The 17477-nt window shown below is 44.8% G+C and overlaps 3 protein-coding genes across 4 annotated transcripts; 2 read left to right on the top strand and 1 right to left on the bottom strand.

The window, feature by feature from the left end:
* The first annotated feature begins 957 nt into the window (after positions 1-957).
* LOC123140027 (electron transfer flavoprotein subunit beta, mitochondrial) lies at positions 958-4827 on the top strand. Its single transcript, XM_044559759.1, has 4 exons — positions 958-1616; positions 2542-2622; positions 4168-4262; positions 4467-4827. Exons 1-4 carry the CDS (start codon positions 1251-1253, stop codon positions 4690-4692), a joined length of 768 nt encoding a protein of 255 aa, XP_044415694.1. The 5' UTR covers positions 958-1250; the 3' UTR covers positions 4693-4827.
* A 969-nt stretch (positions 4828-5796) lies between these two features.
* On the top strand, positions 5797-6496 carry LOC123135206 (uncharacterized). The gene has a single exon (XM_044554281.1). It carries the CDS (start codon positions 5952-5954, stop codon positions 6186-6188), a length of 237 nt encoding a protein of 78 aa, XP_044410216.1. The 5' UTR covers positions 5797-5951; the 3' UTR covers positions 6189-6496.
* Positions 6497-12250: 5754 nt separating this feature from the next.
* LOC123140026 (uncharacterized) lies at positions 12251-16554 on the bottom strand. 2 transcript variants are annotated; one of them, XM_044559758.1, is made up of 8 exons: positions 16389-16554; positions 16222-16285; positions 16075-16141; positions 15821-15951; positions 14025-14251; positions 13878-13908; positions 13623-13791; positions 12251-12889 (listed from the first exon to the last, which is right to left on the bottom strand). In XM_044559758.1, exons 1-8 carry the CDS (start codon positions 16416-16418, stop codon positions 12883-12885), a joined length of 726 nt encoding a protein of 241 aa, XP_044415693.1. In that variant the 5' UTR covers positions 16419-16554; the 3' UTR covers positions 12251-12882. The 2 variants fall into 2 exon arrangements, with proteins under 2 accessions (XP_044415693.1, XP_044415692.1); XM_044559757.1 differs by having other exon boundaries at positions 13663-13791; positions 16389-16553.
* Positions 16555-17477: the final 923 nt, after the last annotated feature.

The following is a 17477-nucleotide window of genomic DNA, read 5'->3' as shown; positions in this document are numbered from 1 at the left end:
AAAAATGTTCGAGAATTTGAAAAATGTTCATGATTTCTGATATGTTCATGAGTTTCAAAAAATGTTCATGATTTTCAAAAATTCTTGACGATTTCACAAAAATGAGAGTGATGGTGTATCTCGGTGATGCAGAAAAATATGGTCATGGCCATCGGAGATTATGATTTTGTTGTTCTCCCGTTGAAATGCACATGCCGATTTGCTAGTATCTATAATTTTTGTATGTTTCATGTCACTATCTTACTTTTTTTGTGCAAACTTTTATATTTATTTGGACCAACCTACGAGTAGTTGTAAGAGATCCACATGTTCATGTGTTCCCTAACGTGTGTAAGAACTTAGGGGAAATTCAATGAACTATCAATAAACTTCAAGGTCCATTCACATTTGGAGTAACTACAAATATGTCCCTGCAGGACAAGTACTTAAAGATCGTCACTAGGACCCATGAATATGGAGTCAAACAAAGAAAGTCATAGCATGAAAGCTAATCTCAACGTCGTAGAAAAAACCATAGCACTTTGAACCACCCCCATTCGAAATCCATTGCACCTTGTGGGTAATTCAATATTTACAAAAGTGACCATTTTCGGGAACCCGGAACTGGGATTACGAGATTGACTCTAACTCCATCCAAACTTGATGGGTCTCAACCTGGCTTTATCCTATGAACTGATAATCCCCAAGTGCAAGAAATCATCATAACATTTTCCGAAGATGGAAGTGGTAAGCATGAAGTGTCGAACCCATAAGGAGTTAAAGATAAGATCAATATTCACTAAGGTCCTAGCTGTCACCGATACAACCCTACGTACACCAGTATATGTCACTGACACAACCCTACGTACATCAAATGTTGGTTCGCAGTTCTATCCAAAGTCTTTGCTCAGAAATTAAATTAAGAGTGAAATCGGGTTGGGAGTGATGAGAGTGCCACACAAGGGTGTGTTGAGATTTGTGGGTGAGCACTGATGACTCAGCAGCAGTAGGAGTGAGACGATACAACTCGCAACTGCTTGCTTGGATGCTCTGCTCTGCCCCCGCGCTCTCGCCCAACTCTCCTCCCTTCCACCGCCGGTCCGCCGCCGCGACAGCTCGCCGTGGCCTCCGACCGCAAGAAGGACTGCCGATCTCCTCTGCTCGGGCCTAGGGGACAGGGATTGGAAACCGGGGCAAGTGCCGGTGCTGATTGACACCGAGCAGAGCGCATCGCCATCGCCATCGCCATCGCCGTTGCCGGCGGCGGCGGGATGAAGATCCTGGTGGCGGTGAAGCGGGTGGTGGACTACGCGGTGAAGGTGCGGGTCCGGCCGGACCGGACGGCCGTCGACACGGCCAGCGCCAAGATGTCCATGAACCCCTTCTGCGAGATCGCGGTCGAGGAGGCGCTGCGGCTGCGCGAGGCCGGCGCCGCCTCCGAGGTCGTCGCCGCCACCGTCGGCCCCGTGCAGGCCGCCGACACGCTCCGCACCGCGCTCGCCATGGGCGCCGACCGCGCCGTCCACGTCCTCCACGACCCCGACCCCGCCCGCCCGCTCCTCCCGCTCGCCGTCGCCAAGATCCTCCGCGCCCTCGCGCTCCAGGAGACCCCCGGCCTCCTCATCCTCGGCAAGCAGGTCCGTACTCCCGCGCCGCCACCGCCCAAGATTTCACCTTGATTCAGTCAGTTTTTTTGCCTGATCTTTCATGCCTCTGAACTTCTGAACTGTCAAGCTGGAACAAAGTTCAGAACTGAGCCCAAATCTTATGGACAGAACATGGGCAGCTCAACATCATCACATCCACTGCTTATACAACACCTGAATCCTTGGTTTCACTGTTTGAAGTTAACCGATAATTTTGTCGAAAACAGAGTTGAACAGAAACCAGCTCAATTACCAGCTTCTTGTTGATCTACTCAGCTAGTGTAGCTGTAAAATACAGGATGAAAGTGTTTTCATTTCACATTCTGCACGGTGCATAATCCGTACTATTTTGGTCAGGAGAGATGGGGGGTGTTACTTAGATATGCTAGTTATATCTCAGATGTTCAAGACAGAGCAATTCTCTTATCTTTCTGGGGGCATTAGTGGAATTATACATGTCCATTTCACCGTCTGTTCATTAGACAGGATAACAGGGAAATATATAACAGGGTATTAGTGGTCATGCGAAACTACCCTATTGCTCAAATCGAAATGTTTCTCCTACTGTTTCGGGGTCAATTTTTGTTGGAGTGTTTCTTTATATATAGGGATTTTAGGGATAAAATTATAGTCCGAAATGTTTTTGTGATTGCCTGAAGGGCATGGATGTCTGCGTTTGTTTTCCTCCTGTCAGACTTAGTTGCTTACTTTGTTAACATAGGTGTATTTGCTTGGATCATTTGCAAGTTCTCTTTTGTAATAACTTGTCACTAAGAAATAATTACAGAAGCTTTACTTCTAAGTTTTGTCATGAAGAATGAGAGCAAAGAACAGACAAGAAGAAATGTGTGAAGAAAGTTTAGATTTGGAGTATACTGTTCATAATCATAACTTCTACTTCCATCTGTAATTACAGGCAATTGATGATGATTGCAACCAAACAGGACAAATGCTAGCTGCATTGCTCAACTGGCCACAGGGTACCTTCGCATCAAAGGTTTGCTGTTGTTTATTCTTTTCAGATATCAGCAATGTCAGTATGTCACCAATAAGATCATTCATTGGGAGTTTTTTTTCATGGAGGTTTTTGTCATTGCACACGGTCATTTTGGTTAGCACCTAATCTTCTCATACTTATCCAAATAAGCACTGTAACTGTACACATCTTCTATTACAATTTGAATAACTAGTGGGTACTAGAATGGATTTTAATTGCATTTAGATTCTAGAAATACGTATTTTTAAAACTGATGTAGCGTATTAACTTGAAACATATGTTGATTATGCTCACACAGAACCTCAGCCAACACACATGTTGGCACTGAACCCTGCAAAACACCACCACACAACACCTTACCCCTTTTTACTTTGCGATGAATTTTTCTCCACCTTGAAGTGAGGGAGCTCCTGGAGAATGAATTTTGTTTCTCAAGTAATGGTTCCGGTTGCAGAAAGATCTCTTGCCTGGCACTTCAATGCTTCAACCACTAAGCTGCAATCACTCTCCAAGACCGCTGGGGGATTATATTTCACTGCCTTGCGAACCGCTTCGAGGAAGGCCAGAGCTTCGGCTTCCTCTGCACTAGCACAGAGTTTGATCATGCCCCACACCATGATAGTAACATCCAGATTCATATCCTGCAGTACCCCATTCTCTTTTGTATTTCCAAGGAAACTGGAAACAGAATTCAGTTTTAGCCAGCCATCATCTGTAGGATTCCAAAGGATTTGATCTTCAGCCAGAAGTTTGCATGACTCCTGAATATGGCACTCAATAGCTGCTTTGCCTTTGCTATCGCTCTCGCTTCTCTCCTCCTTTATATCTTGCAGTGTGCATCCCCTTTAGCAAACAAACACATCATTTCACAGGCGCCAAGCATGCCGCAGCGCAGAAGAAAGAGAAGCATTTCGCCTGGGGGCGTTGTCCAACAGGACAAGGAACCATTCATGGCATGAGTACCGCGGCTGCTCATCTGGTGGAAGCTCAAACCTGAGAGCAGGAGCCTTTGTTTATGTCATCACTGCATTGAAGCAGCTCTCCTCTGTACCACAGATAGTATAAGTTGGAAGCACATTTCTCAGTCTTCTGCTTCGGTTCTGTTACACAGCCAAAGTATTCGTAGTTAATCTCCAGGCAAAACTCTGATTTTGGGGGGAGCTTGTGCTTTTGGACCAGGTTCCAAAGGCTTCTACCACGCACAAGCTGAGCACTAGAAGTAACTATTTTTAGTGAGGAAAGAACTTGCTGTTGTCACAGACTAACAGTTTTTCAAATTCTTATTTGACCCCACTTCCCTAGAAGCATTTAATTTCATTTCGTGGGCCAACATTTTGTTTCATCTTTGTGGGCCAAATAAGGGGAAGCAACAAAGGATGCAAACATAAGGAAATTGTTCCTCAAAATAGCCAAAAAGGAAATTGGTTCTTTACCATCTCTTTTACTGTGCTGTGCTTATATATTTATTGTCATATTTCTATGCCAATGGTTCTCAAGATTCTGCTTAACAGAAATTTGTAGTCAATGGTGGTTTTTTTCTTTCAGGTGATAATTGACAAGGATAAGCAAAAAGCTACTGTTGAGCGAGAGGTCGATGGTGGAACCGAAACCATCTGCTTGGATTTACCAGCAGTGATCACGTATGCTCCGTTACACGTCTGTATTTCTTATTTTCAGTAGACTGCTCGTTAGTCATAGAAGCACAGTAGTACTCAAGCTTTTTTTTTTCATAACTGAAATGTTAAGTTCTTATGTTCATACGTAGCGCTCACAGGCTATGGCTTTTTGCTCCCATTTCTGCGACTCGGTCTGAGCTTATAAATGCCATGGTTTCTGTCTTGCAGGACTGATCTGAGGCTGAACCAGCCCCGGTACGCGACGCTGCCAAACATAATGAAGGCGAAGTCGAAGGTGATCAAGAAAGTCACCCCCGCAGACCTGAACGTGGATGTCAGGTCAGACATGGAGGTGCTCCGGGTGGACGAGCCGCCAAAGAGGAAAGCCGGGGTGATCCTCTCGTCGGTCGACGAGCTCCTTGACAAATTGAAAAACGAAGCCCGTGTGCTGTAACTGGTTCTCACATGTGCATTCAAATAAATTGCTGACTCCAGATGCTCCTACCATTTGCAAATGAAAATAAGGAGATGCTGATCCATTGTGTCCAGCGGTTGTTTTTAATAAAATGCATGACTTATGGAGTGTTTCTGAATTTGGGTGGAAACTGAACTGGTTATGTGTTGGCATGTTGCTGGGCCTTAACCAGATCTGTGCTGGTGTTTAGCTGGGCTGCAAACAGGCTTGTAGATGGGCTGTCATGCGACCAACACGCCTGAATTGCCTCAAATTCAACCAGCTTAACTTATGGAGTGTTTTTCAAAAAAAAAAGATTAAACTTATTGGATTACTCAAAAGTCAGAGAATCCCCCTATGATCCCCTAAATAAATAGACATTCCCATGCGCCATACATTTGGACCCAGCTGGGAAGCTATTGTAACTTCTAAGTGCACCTTGCAAAACCTGCACATCCAAGTGGCCACCTCGAAAGATGGTCTCCGGCGCTTACCGCTAGGTCGCCGCCAAAGACCCGGCGGATCACAACCGCAACTTTCTCTTCAACCGTGCAAAGAGCCACCACCAAACACGTGGAGGTGAATTATGAAGCGGGCATGTGCAGTGAAGCAACAAGATGATGAGCCCATGCGGCAAATGGAGGAGCGTGCGGCCGGGAGTGACAAGCCGACGAGGAAACACACAAGGGGCAAGATTTTTTTTTTTGCGTCGAAAGGGTGGGGCACAGATGTCCAACACGCGTGCTCTGATGCCGCGTACATAAAAAAGCCGTGTGTCGTCACACCGCAAAACCTCTCCGCATGCCGCCACGCCACACACCCTCTCGTTAGACCAGTGATTTTATTTTCTTTTTGCGGGGCGTTAGGCCGATGATTCACAGGCGCTTTCACTCCTTTCTGAATTATGATGTGTATTTGGTGCAGTGAATATGTGTAGTAGTTTTGTAAAAAGAAATGTTCATCTCATACGGACTAGTTAATATGGTTTTTATGGATGTATATTTGGTGTGCCTTTAATGTGAGAAAAGATCAAAAGAAGCATTCAAAAAAAAATGAGAAAAGAAAAGGAGCACAACTGTATTTGGGTTGGGGTTGGGGTTGGGGAGAAGTATCCCGTGGATCTCGCCAAATCCCCATTCCCCTCTCCTCTCCTCTCCTCTCCTTGCAGTGAGTCGTCTCTGCTCTCGCCTAGTCGCCTACCCGTCTCCCATCCTCCCCACCCCTCTCACCGCCGAACCCTAGCGAGCAGATCGCCGCCGATGGATCAGGGCTGGGCGAGCTGGTTCGGCGCCGGCGTCACCTCCGCCTTCTTCGCCTCCCTCGAGCGCTGCTCCTGCATCAACCTCTCCACCGACGACGACGACGACGACGCCGACGACGCCCTCATGCTCTCCGCCGCCGCCCCCTCCGACCAGCCCCAGCTCGACGCCGCCCCCGCCGTCGCCGCCGACAAGGAGGAGGGGCAGGAGCAGGGGCCTCCCCTCCCGCCCGTATGACCCGCTCCCCACATCCATCCATCGCTTGCGTACGCCTTACTCCTCGTCCCGTCTGAGTCCCGTCCGCGTCCTGTGCTCTAGATCTGATGAACTGCTGCTCCTGGCCGACTAATAAATCCTGCCGATTTTGTTGCTGGCCATGTTAAATTAATTGAATTAGTAGTACTATGCGTGTGTGTGTATGCCATGGATTCCTGTTGTTGTGTTCATGTGAATATCATCATGCCGTCGTGTGGTAATTTCTTTCGTAGCGGATCGATGTGCCGGATGGACGATGGATCAATCTCTATATATCATCTGTTGTTGAATTGCTGCCCTGTGGATGAATGATTCTACGCTCTGCGATGAACAGGTCGATTTGCGGCATATGGCTTGTCGACCTGTTCATGTAATGAGTTGTTGCTTGCCACAGCATATAATAGATCCCTGATGGATGAAAATGGCCAATGAAATGCTTTCAAATGATTTCTTTGATTTTCCCCCCTCATGTCTTAATGATTGTGTGATGCCCAATGTAATGCTTGCATATGTTGTCCACTCTCCACTCTTGGTCAAATATGATACTACAAAATAATCTATGGGGTATTGAAGAACTGCATGTGTTTCGTCATCGTGTTAATGTGTATACTCCTATAAACAGAGTACTGCATCGGACGGTTCACTGCATACATGATGACATACCCTGTATCGTCCAGAGAACTAACTACATCCATGAATCGCTTTCCTGTCATTATATGATGATGGACATGTTGAAGATGCACTTGTTGAAGTGGTTGTATGCTTCAGTTAGCCTATTATTGTACACCATCAGTTCTGTAGCTGTGTCGAGATCGATCTGGTGGCTCTCGTGATTGGACTAAGCTTGTTCATATAACCAATTGGTAGGGTTTTGCTCTAGACTGTTGACGAAGATCCGTTTGATAGTGCTTGCCTGTTTGTGTTTATGTGGATATTATGCTTGTCCTGTAACTTGTGGCGGATTGCTCTATGTCGGATGAAATTGCCATCGGTTGATTGATGTCCTGTGATTCTACGCCGTGCGGTGATCAGGTTGGGGTGCAGCATGGCTTTGTCTACCCGTTATCCGTTCCCGATGACATTGTGCGGCTCTCAGGAGCAATCAAGGGTTGGTTGCTGGTTGCCACTAACCCTGATGCCAGCATATTTCGCAGCAATCAAATTAATAATTGTGGCGATTTTAAACATGTTTTTACTGGGATTTGTGGTTTTCGTGATCACACTACCATTATTAGAAATTAGACAACTGTGCTTCCTGTAGTTGAAAAAACATGTTGCTGCTAAGTTGTGCATGAAGCCTCATTCAGTATCACTGTATGAGTACAAGTATTTGCTAGAATGGCGCAGTCTTGTACTCCCAAGAGGTAGAGACGGGCGAGATTTCGGAATTGATCACCCTGGTCACTATCTGCGGAGTAAATCCCATGACATTTATCTGCTTGCTCTTGTACGGCTCCGGTCATTACACGCCAGGAGGACAAGGTGTGCCGGTACTGGCTGGTGTAATTTTAATTTCCTTTCAAGTTGGCTACATCTGCATGCACAGCACAGGGTCAGATATCCACCTGCCGTTGTTGTTAGGGCGCTATTATGCCTAATAAGCCGTGCCGGGTACACAGGTTAAAAAAGGGTTGTGCACTTTCCTTGCCACGTTAAAAAAGGCAGAGAGTGTTGGTCGGCTTTCACGAACACGCGTTTCGTTTCTGGCAATAGCCTCACGTTCCGTCCCGTCCCGTCCCTTTTGTGTCACACCTTCCCGAGGAAAGAATCCCTAACATATTTATGCGTTGTATAAATTTCTTCCATCTATAAGGAGATTGTTTGGGTAGATTTTTTTCTCTGTGGGCGAGCAATCATGGCCCGCCCTTTTTTTAAGCTCAAACCTTGTTCTACGGCATTTTCTATTAATACAAGGTAAAACAAAATATTTCTATATCTATACCACTATATAGTGTACGTATAACTTGGAATAACAACCGTTGGATGAAGCGGATCCGACAGTAGCGACAGGGCAAATTTGAGTGTTGCTGAACCATTGGATCTTCTCATTACTTCACTAGATTCTACCACATGTACTATCTAGAAGATCCTATTGTTGGGCTTAAGCCATATGGCCATTTTGCACAAAACTTGAAGCACGCTTCTAATTTATTCTAGACTCTTCCATACTCATACTCTCCAAGTTACAAGTAAAATAATGTCTGATATTTTTTTCCCTTTCCTCATCAGATTTTCGACTGGAAAGTGTGCATTAAGAAAAACAGGGACCAGTACAAAGCAATTCTTCGTCTGTCCTCGGACTGCAATACAAGAACAACAACCCTGGGCACTCAAGCTCTCGCGCCAACTTCCAAATGGTACTACATAGTACCCTCTCTATAAAGAAATATAAGAGCGTTTAGATCACTAAAGTTTTCTCGAACTATAGGTTGATCTCGCGACTTGCATGGATCCCGACTGCCTATATATGCATGCCCCATCTCTCCTGAATCATTTCGGGTTCATCGGGAAAGGCTTGAAACACTAGCTACTACACTTGTTTTCCAAGTGCACCTTCCGTGTCTCACAACGTTTGCGGTTATTTAGCGCACGCCATTCCCCTCTCCAGTCTCAAGTCTCAACGCCGTACGCCCAGGGTGATCACCGTGACGCGGCTAATCTGAACCCTGTCCCTGATCGATCGTGTCACCTTATTAGATTATTACTGATAAAGTTTGCATCAGAAAAAAAATTGAAACCAGTAGAAAGCGATTTGATGAATGAACTAGAAAAGTCCCGTAACACGATTCCTTGTTGGTTTGCTCGTCCTAGCTAGTTGGAGAACAACACCCCTGCATGCATGGGCACTCGAGCTCGATCTAGCACCAACTTCAAATGATAATACAACTGAGCTCCTGAATGGCATGCAATGGAGAAGAGGAAGGAGCCAGTAACGATGTTCTCTTAAGCTAGGTCGTCGATCTCGCATCATCTTACATGCTCGAATGCACGGGTGCTTCATGGACCTCCCCGCACCCTTCGAGTATATATAGGGATGCACGGATGCGGATTCGTCCCCGATACGTGCTGGATATATACGTGTCATTTGAGTATTCATGAATAAACGATTTCAGACAAACAAGATACGTTATGTTATCCCCAGGCCACAAGGGTTCAAGTCCTGGTGCTCGCATTATTTCTGGATTTATTTCAGGATTTCCGGCAATGCGCTTTCAGTTGAAGGAGACGTTCCCGTCGACGACGAGGCGCCTACAGTGACTTTGTAAATTTAAAGATGACATGCCGGCTCAGTCTCTCGGAGGTGCTCATAAGGATAAGGTGTGCGTATGTGCGTTCATAGAGATGAGTATGTGCATATGTATGAGCGCTTGCATCTGTACTGATGTTCAAAAAAGAAAGATACGTGAAGGATACTTTTTTGTTTAGAAACATACGGTTTTTTCTTTTTTCTTTTGAGGAAATTACGAGAAACATACGTGAAGGATACCTTTTTTTTTGAGTGGTACGTGAAGGATATCTGGCTGGTGCGTTTTGGATACGTTCCCCTTCCCCCAACACCCCATCCTTCCCAGCCCAGTTAAGAGGCGGCGGCGGCAAGCCGGCGACGAGCTCCTCCTCCTTCCTCACCGAGGTCCGCGTCGTCCTCGTCCCCGAATGCCCCTCACCCTCAGCCCCTCTCACGCAGCACCAAGGCACGCTCTCAGCTCCGATGCTCCTGCAGTGCCACCCATGTATGTGTCGCAGCTCACAAGCTCGAGGGCACGCAGGATCCAGCAGTAGCTCGCCGGTGGTGGCTAATCCGGTGCTCCGGCAGCTCCCCCTCCCTACACTACAAGCATGTCTGTTTTGGTCTTCTTCTGCATGGTATTAATATGTAATCTGTACCCTGGCCATGTTTAGGAAAAAAAATCAAAACATCAAACTAATTTGTTGTTCACACTGCATAGTAAATAACTATTTATCATTATCATTTTTAAATTAGTCAAATGATCCCCGTATTGGCACTTTAAATTTTTTTTGATGAATTTACGTATCCATATCAGCCTGATACCAATACACGTATCCGTATTGGTGCATTCTAGGAGAGCACACTATTTTTTACAATGCTTCTACGCCGTGTGCATGGCCGAATAGTTGCATGAAATGGCTGGCTAACTGGAAAAACAAGCTACTAATGGTTTTTTTTTGCGAGTAGCTGCTAGCTAATGGTTTTAGCCAGCTAATTTTGAGTCACTGAAGACGGCATAGCCAAACAGGTTGTGTGTATGTATTATCAATACTACAAAATACTCTGTTATGTCAAAACCATGTGGTATTTCATACCTGCAGGCTGAATTACTCTAGTTTTTTTACACTTGGTTTTTGGGATGCTTTACTATATCAAACACAGCCTAACACCATGTTTTCTTTGGTACAACGAAAATGGTGCAACTTGAGAAAGAAGAGGACCCCTCGGTCCACGACGAATCCATGTTGGATGACGACGATACCGACGAGGACTATGTGGAGTGAGAGGATGACGATTCAGAGGAAGAAGAATTGCAGCAGGCTGATCAACCTTCAAAGAAGGCCGTGTACAAACAAGGAGGGGCTCCTCGAGAAGCTCGAGGACATCATCGCCTGGCCAGAGAATGTTGTGGACTGGATGCACAAGCTCGCCGTCGGTCACGACCAGGGGGACAAGGTCGTCAAGAAGTTGAAGAAGGTCTCAAGCAGCACAAGAAGCAGAGGCCTGGCGTCTCTCCTGGTGGCCTTGCCAGGCGAGGTAAGCAAGGGAAAAAACCATCATTGGCCAGAGGATTCCAGGTTCGGGCATGGCGGTCGCAGAGGGATGAAGAAGCAAAACACTGCCGAGACGACCAACGACTTGAGAGGGTTTAACAACAACCACAAGGGCGAGCCGGGGGACAAGAAGAGGAGGATGTTTTGATGCGGTGTTTGTTGTAAGAGTCTGTCCCTGCTTCAATCCTTGTGACGCTATTATACCGCTGCTGCAGTACTCTATCACTAGATGCAAAAGTTAGCTTGAGGTACGGAATTTGGGGAGGCAGCGAGCTCAAACGCAAGACTTTTTTTTTAAAAAAATCTTTAGCTGTGCTGTGCTATTCTCCATAAGATCGATGTGGTGCCGCTTGCATCCATTTAACCTGTGATTGCCCTTGGGTGAAACGTGGAGTGCAGTTGAATCTTGCTATATATCTGCAATTATTATGTACTCCCTCCGTCCGGAAATACTTGTCATCAAAATGAATAAAAGGGGATGTATCTAGACGTATTTTAGCTCTAGACACATCTCTTTTTATTCATTTTGATGACAAGTATTTTAGTTTACAGCTGCTGTGTGTGCCTTGCTGTCGTTTACTTAGTTCTGGAGTGCCAATCAGACTAAACAGATTTGGTTATGATGCATGCACTGTTCTTTGGTACCAGGTTCTGAATACAACCCTGCTGAACCCCTGTTAAGATTATTTTGAGTTGATGCCATCCTCGACAACGAACCAATTTCCATGAGGTATTGCTGGAAAAGGTGGTGTAGGATCTCTTGTCTTGGCCATGTTGTAACATGATAAGCCTTCTCATTGCGTCTTGGCCATTATGGATCATTTTCAGATGGCATCTTCTATATAGAAGGTTCAGATGGCTTCTATATAGACCACCAGTACAAGAAGAGTATGCACGTAGCCATTATCGGTGTTACCACTCAACTCTTGGCCGAGCCAAAGAATGTCGAGGAAGACGACGGAGAGCACGCCGCCACGCCATGGAGGTTTCCTGGGAAGATTTTAGATGGCGTCAGATGCAACAAGCAACAACTTCTTCTTTCTCATGGGGTCACTCCCCGGCTCCATTGCATAACAAGGAAACCACATACTAGTTCATACAAGGTTCAGAAACCACACACTCAGACATAAGGTTAACTAACCAGATCCCAGCAAAACACACTCTACAAAGGCTTTTTCTTTTTCTTTTCATGTTTCTCTTGCCAAGGTCATTCCTGGTCATGATTTTATTCCGCGCAAGAGCCAAAAAAACATACGAATAAATGGATCTCAGGAGGGGCCTTAATTAATCTTCCAAACAGCAGGCAAATGAAATGGGGTGACCCCCCAAAACTGATAATAATCTTATAAAGAGAACTACTAGAAGAGAAAACAATCACTAGCCACATATTGACAAACAATCCGGTCTTCATCACCAGTAAACACGATGATCCGAGCAATACTTTCAAACTCATGCCACCGTTGCATCAACTCATCGTTACGGTTCCTCCTAACGGCGCGCCTAACCCGTTGGCCATCCCAGATATCAGCCACAGTCTTGCCTCGCTCATTAACTATGCAGTACAAGTCCCAAGATTCAGCAGCTAAAGGAACAGACCCAAACCATCTTCAGCCCTCCCAAGATAGTAAGGACAGTTCGTTCCGCCAACAGTCGATCAGTTTCAGTCATGTCACATCTATCTAGAGCTCTACAATACCAAGTTACGGCGATCATTCATCGGCCTCGCTTGAGGAGGCTCGATATCCGCTCGAAGAACATGGGGAACATGTCCATGCTGAACCGTATGTCCTGCACTTTCATCCACTTCAAAGCCATCTCCTCCAGGGTGCCCAGCGAGGAGTATTTGTAGGCCCATTCACCGCCATCAGCTTGCTCCAACCACGTAAGGCTGAAATCATAACCTGCAATAACTTGAGCATCTCAGTTAAGAGTACAAAATAATATGCTATTTTATTTTATGCTCAAAATTCTATCAGCAGCAGAAATGAAACATCAAACTGACGCAAAATCATCATATGCTACGCTTCCCTGTTGACAAACAAAGGCACATGTTTATCGCCAGAAGCCCAGAATATAAATGTGGAAACATAATTGTCACATGTCGGTGATAGAAAGATGAGGTAACATGCCACTCCAACATACTACTATCACTCACTAACTGACAGGAACATAGCCTCAACATGTGAACAAGTATAAGAATATTATATAGCTTTACTCCATGATCATCAAAATTTCACAGCCATAATTACGACATGTGCTGGTAACAACAACTAAGGGTCAGAAATCTGTTCCAATAAGTCCATTCTCTAATGCCATGTCGCCATTGTCTGTCACTCTGACAATATTGCGTGCATGGCCCTACATCTAATAAAGTCCACGCAAGTATAAACTGTTTAAAATGCAAGGCTAGAACAAAGAGGGACTAGGATACCCCAAAAAAACGCAATTCTTGCTAGAAGGCAAGCTGACACTGAATGTGTACCACATTTTGCAGTTTAAAGAGCCACTTTTCAAGTTACAGAGGCAGCCACTCTAAACATGACTGCTCTCCAGATATCCAGCTTGCCCAGTTACATATAAAATCACATGCATGAATGTAAGAAAAATATCAAGGCCAAAATGTAAAATGCAGACCACAAATTGAAACAACACGAGAACTGGTCTTTGCATGTACCAGTAGCTTCATGATAGATTGAAAGTGAGAGTCCTTCTGCTTCATCCTTCAATGAAAACTTCATGCCCACTAAAGATTCCACCAGCATATGATACACACAAGAACGAGAACTTTCATCTGTCCCACTCCCTGAAAGCAACAGACTTACAAGTCAAACCAATTTACAGGCATGAGAAGAAACACAAACAGCAATACACTTGTACATTATCACTAACCTGAGCTGCAAACACCTCTTCGACAGCAATCCTGCTACAGAACAATGCAGGCCATGAAAAAAGGCTTAGCAAACAATATAAAGCTCAAGATAATCATTTAACCTTGCATACTTCTACACTACCAGCAAAGTAGTTTCAAGAACTTGCCTCTCTAGCTTCATCCTGAAAGCTACCATGGTGGGCAATGGCTTTCACACTGGACTGGACTGTATTCGTTCTGTTTGACACTGGTGTCCTTGCAGGTGAAACTGGAGTTTGCTTCTGTATGAATTCAGTTGTTGTCTCAGCAGACACTAGAGCTGCATGATTATTTGTATCATTCTTCTCAGCCAAGAGACGTTTAAGCCTTAAAATTTCAGTTTCAAACTCCTTTGCTGCATAAGAAAAGCAGAGCAGAGTAAATAAAAATTGCAGCTAAATCACTTGGTTATCACCACAAAGAATGAAAGATAGAAATAGATTTTTTGTCAATCTACAAGGTATAGGTGAATTTACAAAGGACTGCTGTGCTTCATAAGGTGTGTATTTTTTTCGAGAAACAAGTTGGATGTTATTACACTCTGGCATACCTGAACCTGATTATTAACCAGGCACTAAAACAACCATGAATTACATTACCCTGTTAAGGCTGTTGTATGTTTGCAGGATACTAGTAATAAAGCACTGGAAAATGCAAAAATGTTGGGTAAATAGTTAATGATCATTAGGACTAAAACAGAATGTGAAGCATATTTTGGACCACGATAGAGACATGCAGATAAATGCAACACCATCAGCTCTCCAAACATCAGATTATAAAAAAGGGCAACCTGGTGCATGTAGGGTCCAGGGAAGGGTCCGACCACTTTGGGTCTATAGTACGCAGCCTTTCCCTACATTTCTGTAAGAGGCTGTTTCCAGGACTTGAACCCATGACCTCATGGTCACAAGGCAGCAGCTTTACCACTGCGCCAAGGCTCCCCTTCAAACATCAGATTATAGAAGTAGAAAATAGCATGATGCACGTAGGTTTTGGTGCCAACTGTTCACTTGCATATAAGCATACAAAAACCATTTCATCAAATCCTACATTTTCAGAGACATAATTGCAAAATTGAGTAACTAATTCAAGCTAAACACGGCCAGTATCACAACTCAGTACAGTTGGCAGTTGACAAACATTGAATGTGAATTTTCCAGAGCTCACTTCACCACACCTCACTTCTAGAACAAGAACCCTGAATTTTCCAATAAATGTGGGGGAAAATAATGGTTGTAACATGCTATAACATGTGCACTTGCTAAAAGTTGTTCAAAATTATGAAAAGTTATGTATTGTACCAAAAAAAGACAGAGAGATGAAGGACCAATGCAGCAACTATATATGCGCACAATGTTTTTGTCTTACTCAAGAGAACAGTTCGGAAATGGTCATGTTTTTGCATGCCTTTCTGCAAATGTACTAGCATGTTGCTCATCTATGATATTTTGACTTTTTTTTTTGCATAAAGTGTACTTCTTCAATAAGGTGCAACCACATGTTGACACACTCATATTCGATTATATGCGTGTTGCAATTTGATATAACAAACATAAAAGAATTGTGGCAATCAGCAAATTAAGATTTTAAAAAAACTACTCAAGTAATTAAGCCCGATGTATAGAAATGTCACAGCCTGAAGAAGTAGTTGCTTACAACATTCAAATACTTAGATATGTGAGTTGCCTGAAAATCAGATCATAACAAAGATAAGTTGATTTGAGGTATAGACATCTGTTAATCTGTAAAGTACTCTCCATCAAACACATTAATGCACTCTATTTCAAGAAGACATGTATTAATCCCCCATAAATGCGTGTTTTATGCTGACACACCACCTATCTCCATTCTCTAAAATTCCAAGCATCAACTTGCACCAAATGGTAAAGGGAGTACAACTCAAAACTTAGACAAGGAAACTCACTGTCAACAACAAGTGTCTGGGCCGCAAGCTGCTGCTCCCTGTCAACTAGAAGTGCCTGGGTGTTCGAAAGCTTGTGCTCCCTGTCAACTAGAACTGTCCGTGTCTCCGCAAGCTGACGGTCTTTGCCAAGGCTGGCATAAAAGAATCAACAGCAACAACAAGAAAAAGAAGAGGAATCAGTGTCTCAGCCATCATTCCCCAAAAAATAAAAGTGAGCCCAAATCAGCAAGCACAATAAAAGCATTTGATCTTACAGCTCGTCGCGGAGCTGGTTGTTGTCGTCCCGGAGGTTCTGGAGCTCACATTCCATCTCCTTCAGGGCTGCATCATCCAAATCACAAAATGTTTAAAGAAAAAACACCGATCTCCGGCCGAGAAGGACAGAATTCGCTCAGCTTTACCTTGGCACATCTTCTTGATATCAGGCTCCTCCTGCACCGTCCCATTGTTCGGAAGCTTCCTCTTCTGTGTGCAACGGCGCGGTGGCACAAAAGGGAAGAAAAATGAGATGAAAAGAGTGGAGAGACGGGCAGGGTACAGAAGCAGGGACGGGGTTAGACGGCAGTACCCTGAGGCCGGCATTCTTTCGGTTCTCCATCTGCACGGGCGACGGTTCTGCAAGCTTCTAGAATTGATGCCTTCTTGTTTGCTCTACTGTGGATATCGAAGCAGCTCCAAGCCTCTCCAATTGACAATGTTGATGCCCTGTTCCAACTCCCAAGTTCCAAAGGGACAGAATTAGACTTTTAGTAAGTGTAAAATGAATATGGAACAGCAAATCAAATCATCAGCTAGCTGTACATCTGTCATGGCGTAACACGAAAGGTGGAACCTGAAGATCAATCAACCAGCAAACATGCAAAAGGAGAAGCAATCACTTTAAACGGTACTGACAATTCAGGTCTGACTGATAAAATCAACAACACAGCGCAACAGCACCACTATATTCCCAATCATAAACGAGATCTGGGGCATCCATCATGCCAACAATACCACTGATGTGTTAAGTGCCTGTTCGGCAACGGACCGCTCCAGCTACTCCGCTCCGCTGGAGCGACAGAATGGCAGCTCCGCAAAAATGAGCTGCGCGCCGCTCCGCTCCACCACTTCAGCTCCGCGGAGTTGGGAGCCGGAGTGTTCCCGAATGAGCCCTAAGTGTTAACCAATCAATTTCGGCCAGTATAATAACCAAGACAAAGCTCCCGCTCTCTCAAACTGCACGTTCACTGCTGCTACTAGGCTTTGGTTTCAGGTCAAGGCTGCGCAGATGAAAAAGAAGTTGATGTTTCCCCTTTTCATATGTATCACCGTCAGTCGTTGCATGTTTGACTACTGCTAACATGTTTAAACCAAAACATTTGCGCATCTGAAGAAGATCCAAACTACCGTCAGTTGTAAGCATTTGCCCTTGCAAGCATTACCACAAACACCTACCAAGCAAAAATCCTTTCACATGTGGTGGAGTTGAGCACGCACGGGAAAAATCATGCGGCGAGTGCTAGCTCATCAAGAGATAACCATCGTCATCTTCTCACAACAATATATGTCAGATCTACGGCGGGCGCTCATCCAATGCAGGAATCAGGGGGGGAATTTTGAGCGGGCAGAGGATGCAATAGGAAGGAGGGAGGGAGGGGGGAGGAGGGGTGGTGGCTAC

Source organism: Triticum aestivum, chromosome 6B, assembly GCF_018294505.1.
Source record: "Triticum aestivum cultivar Chinese Spring chromosome 6B, IWGSC CS RefSeq v2.1, whole genome shotgun sequence".
Taxonomy (NCBI): Eukaryota; Viridiplantae; Streptophyta; class Magnoliopsida; order Poales; family Poaceae; genus Triticum; species Triticum aestivum.
The sequence above is the reverse complement of the archived record's forward strand: the minus strand, read 5'-3'. Positions and strand labels throughout refer to the sequence as shown.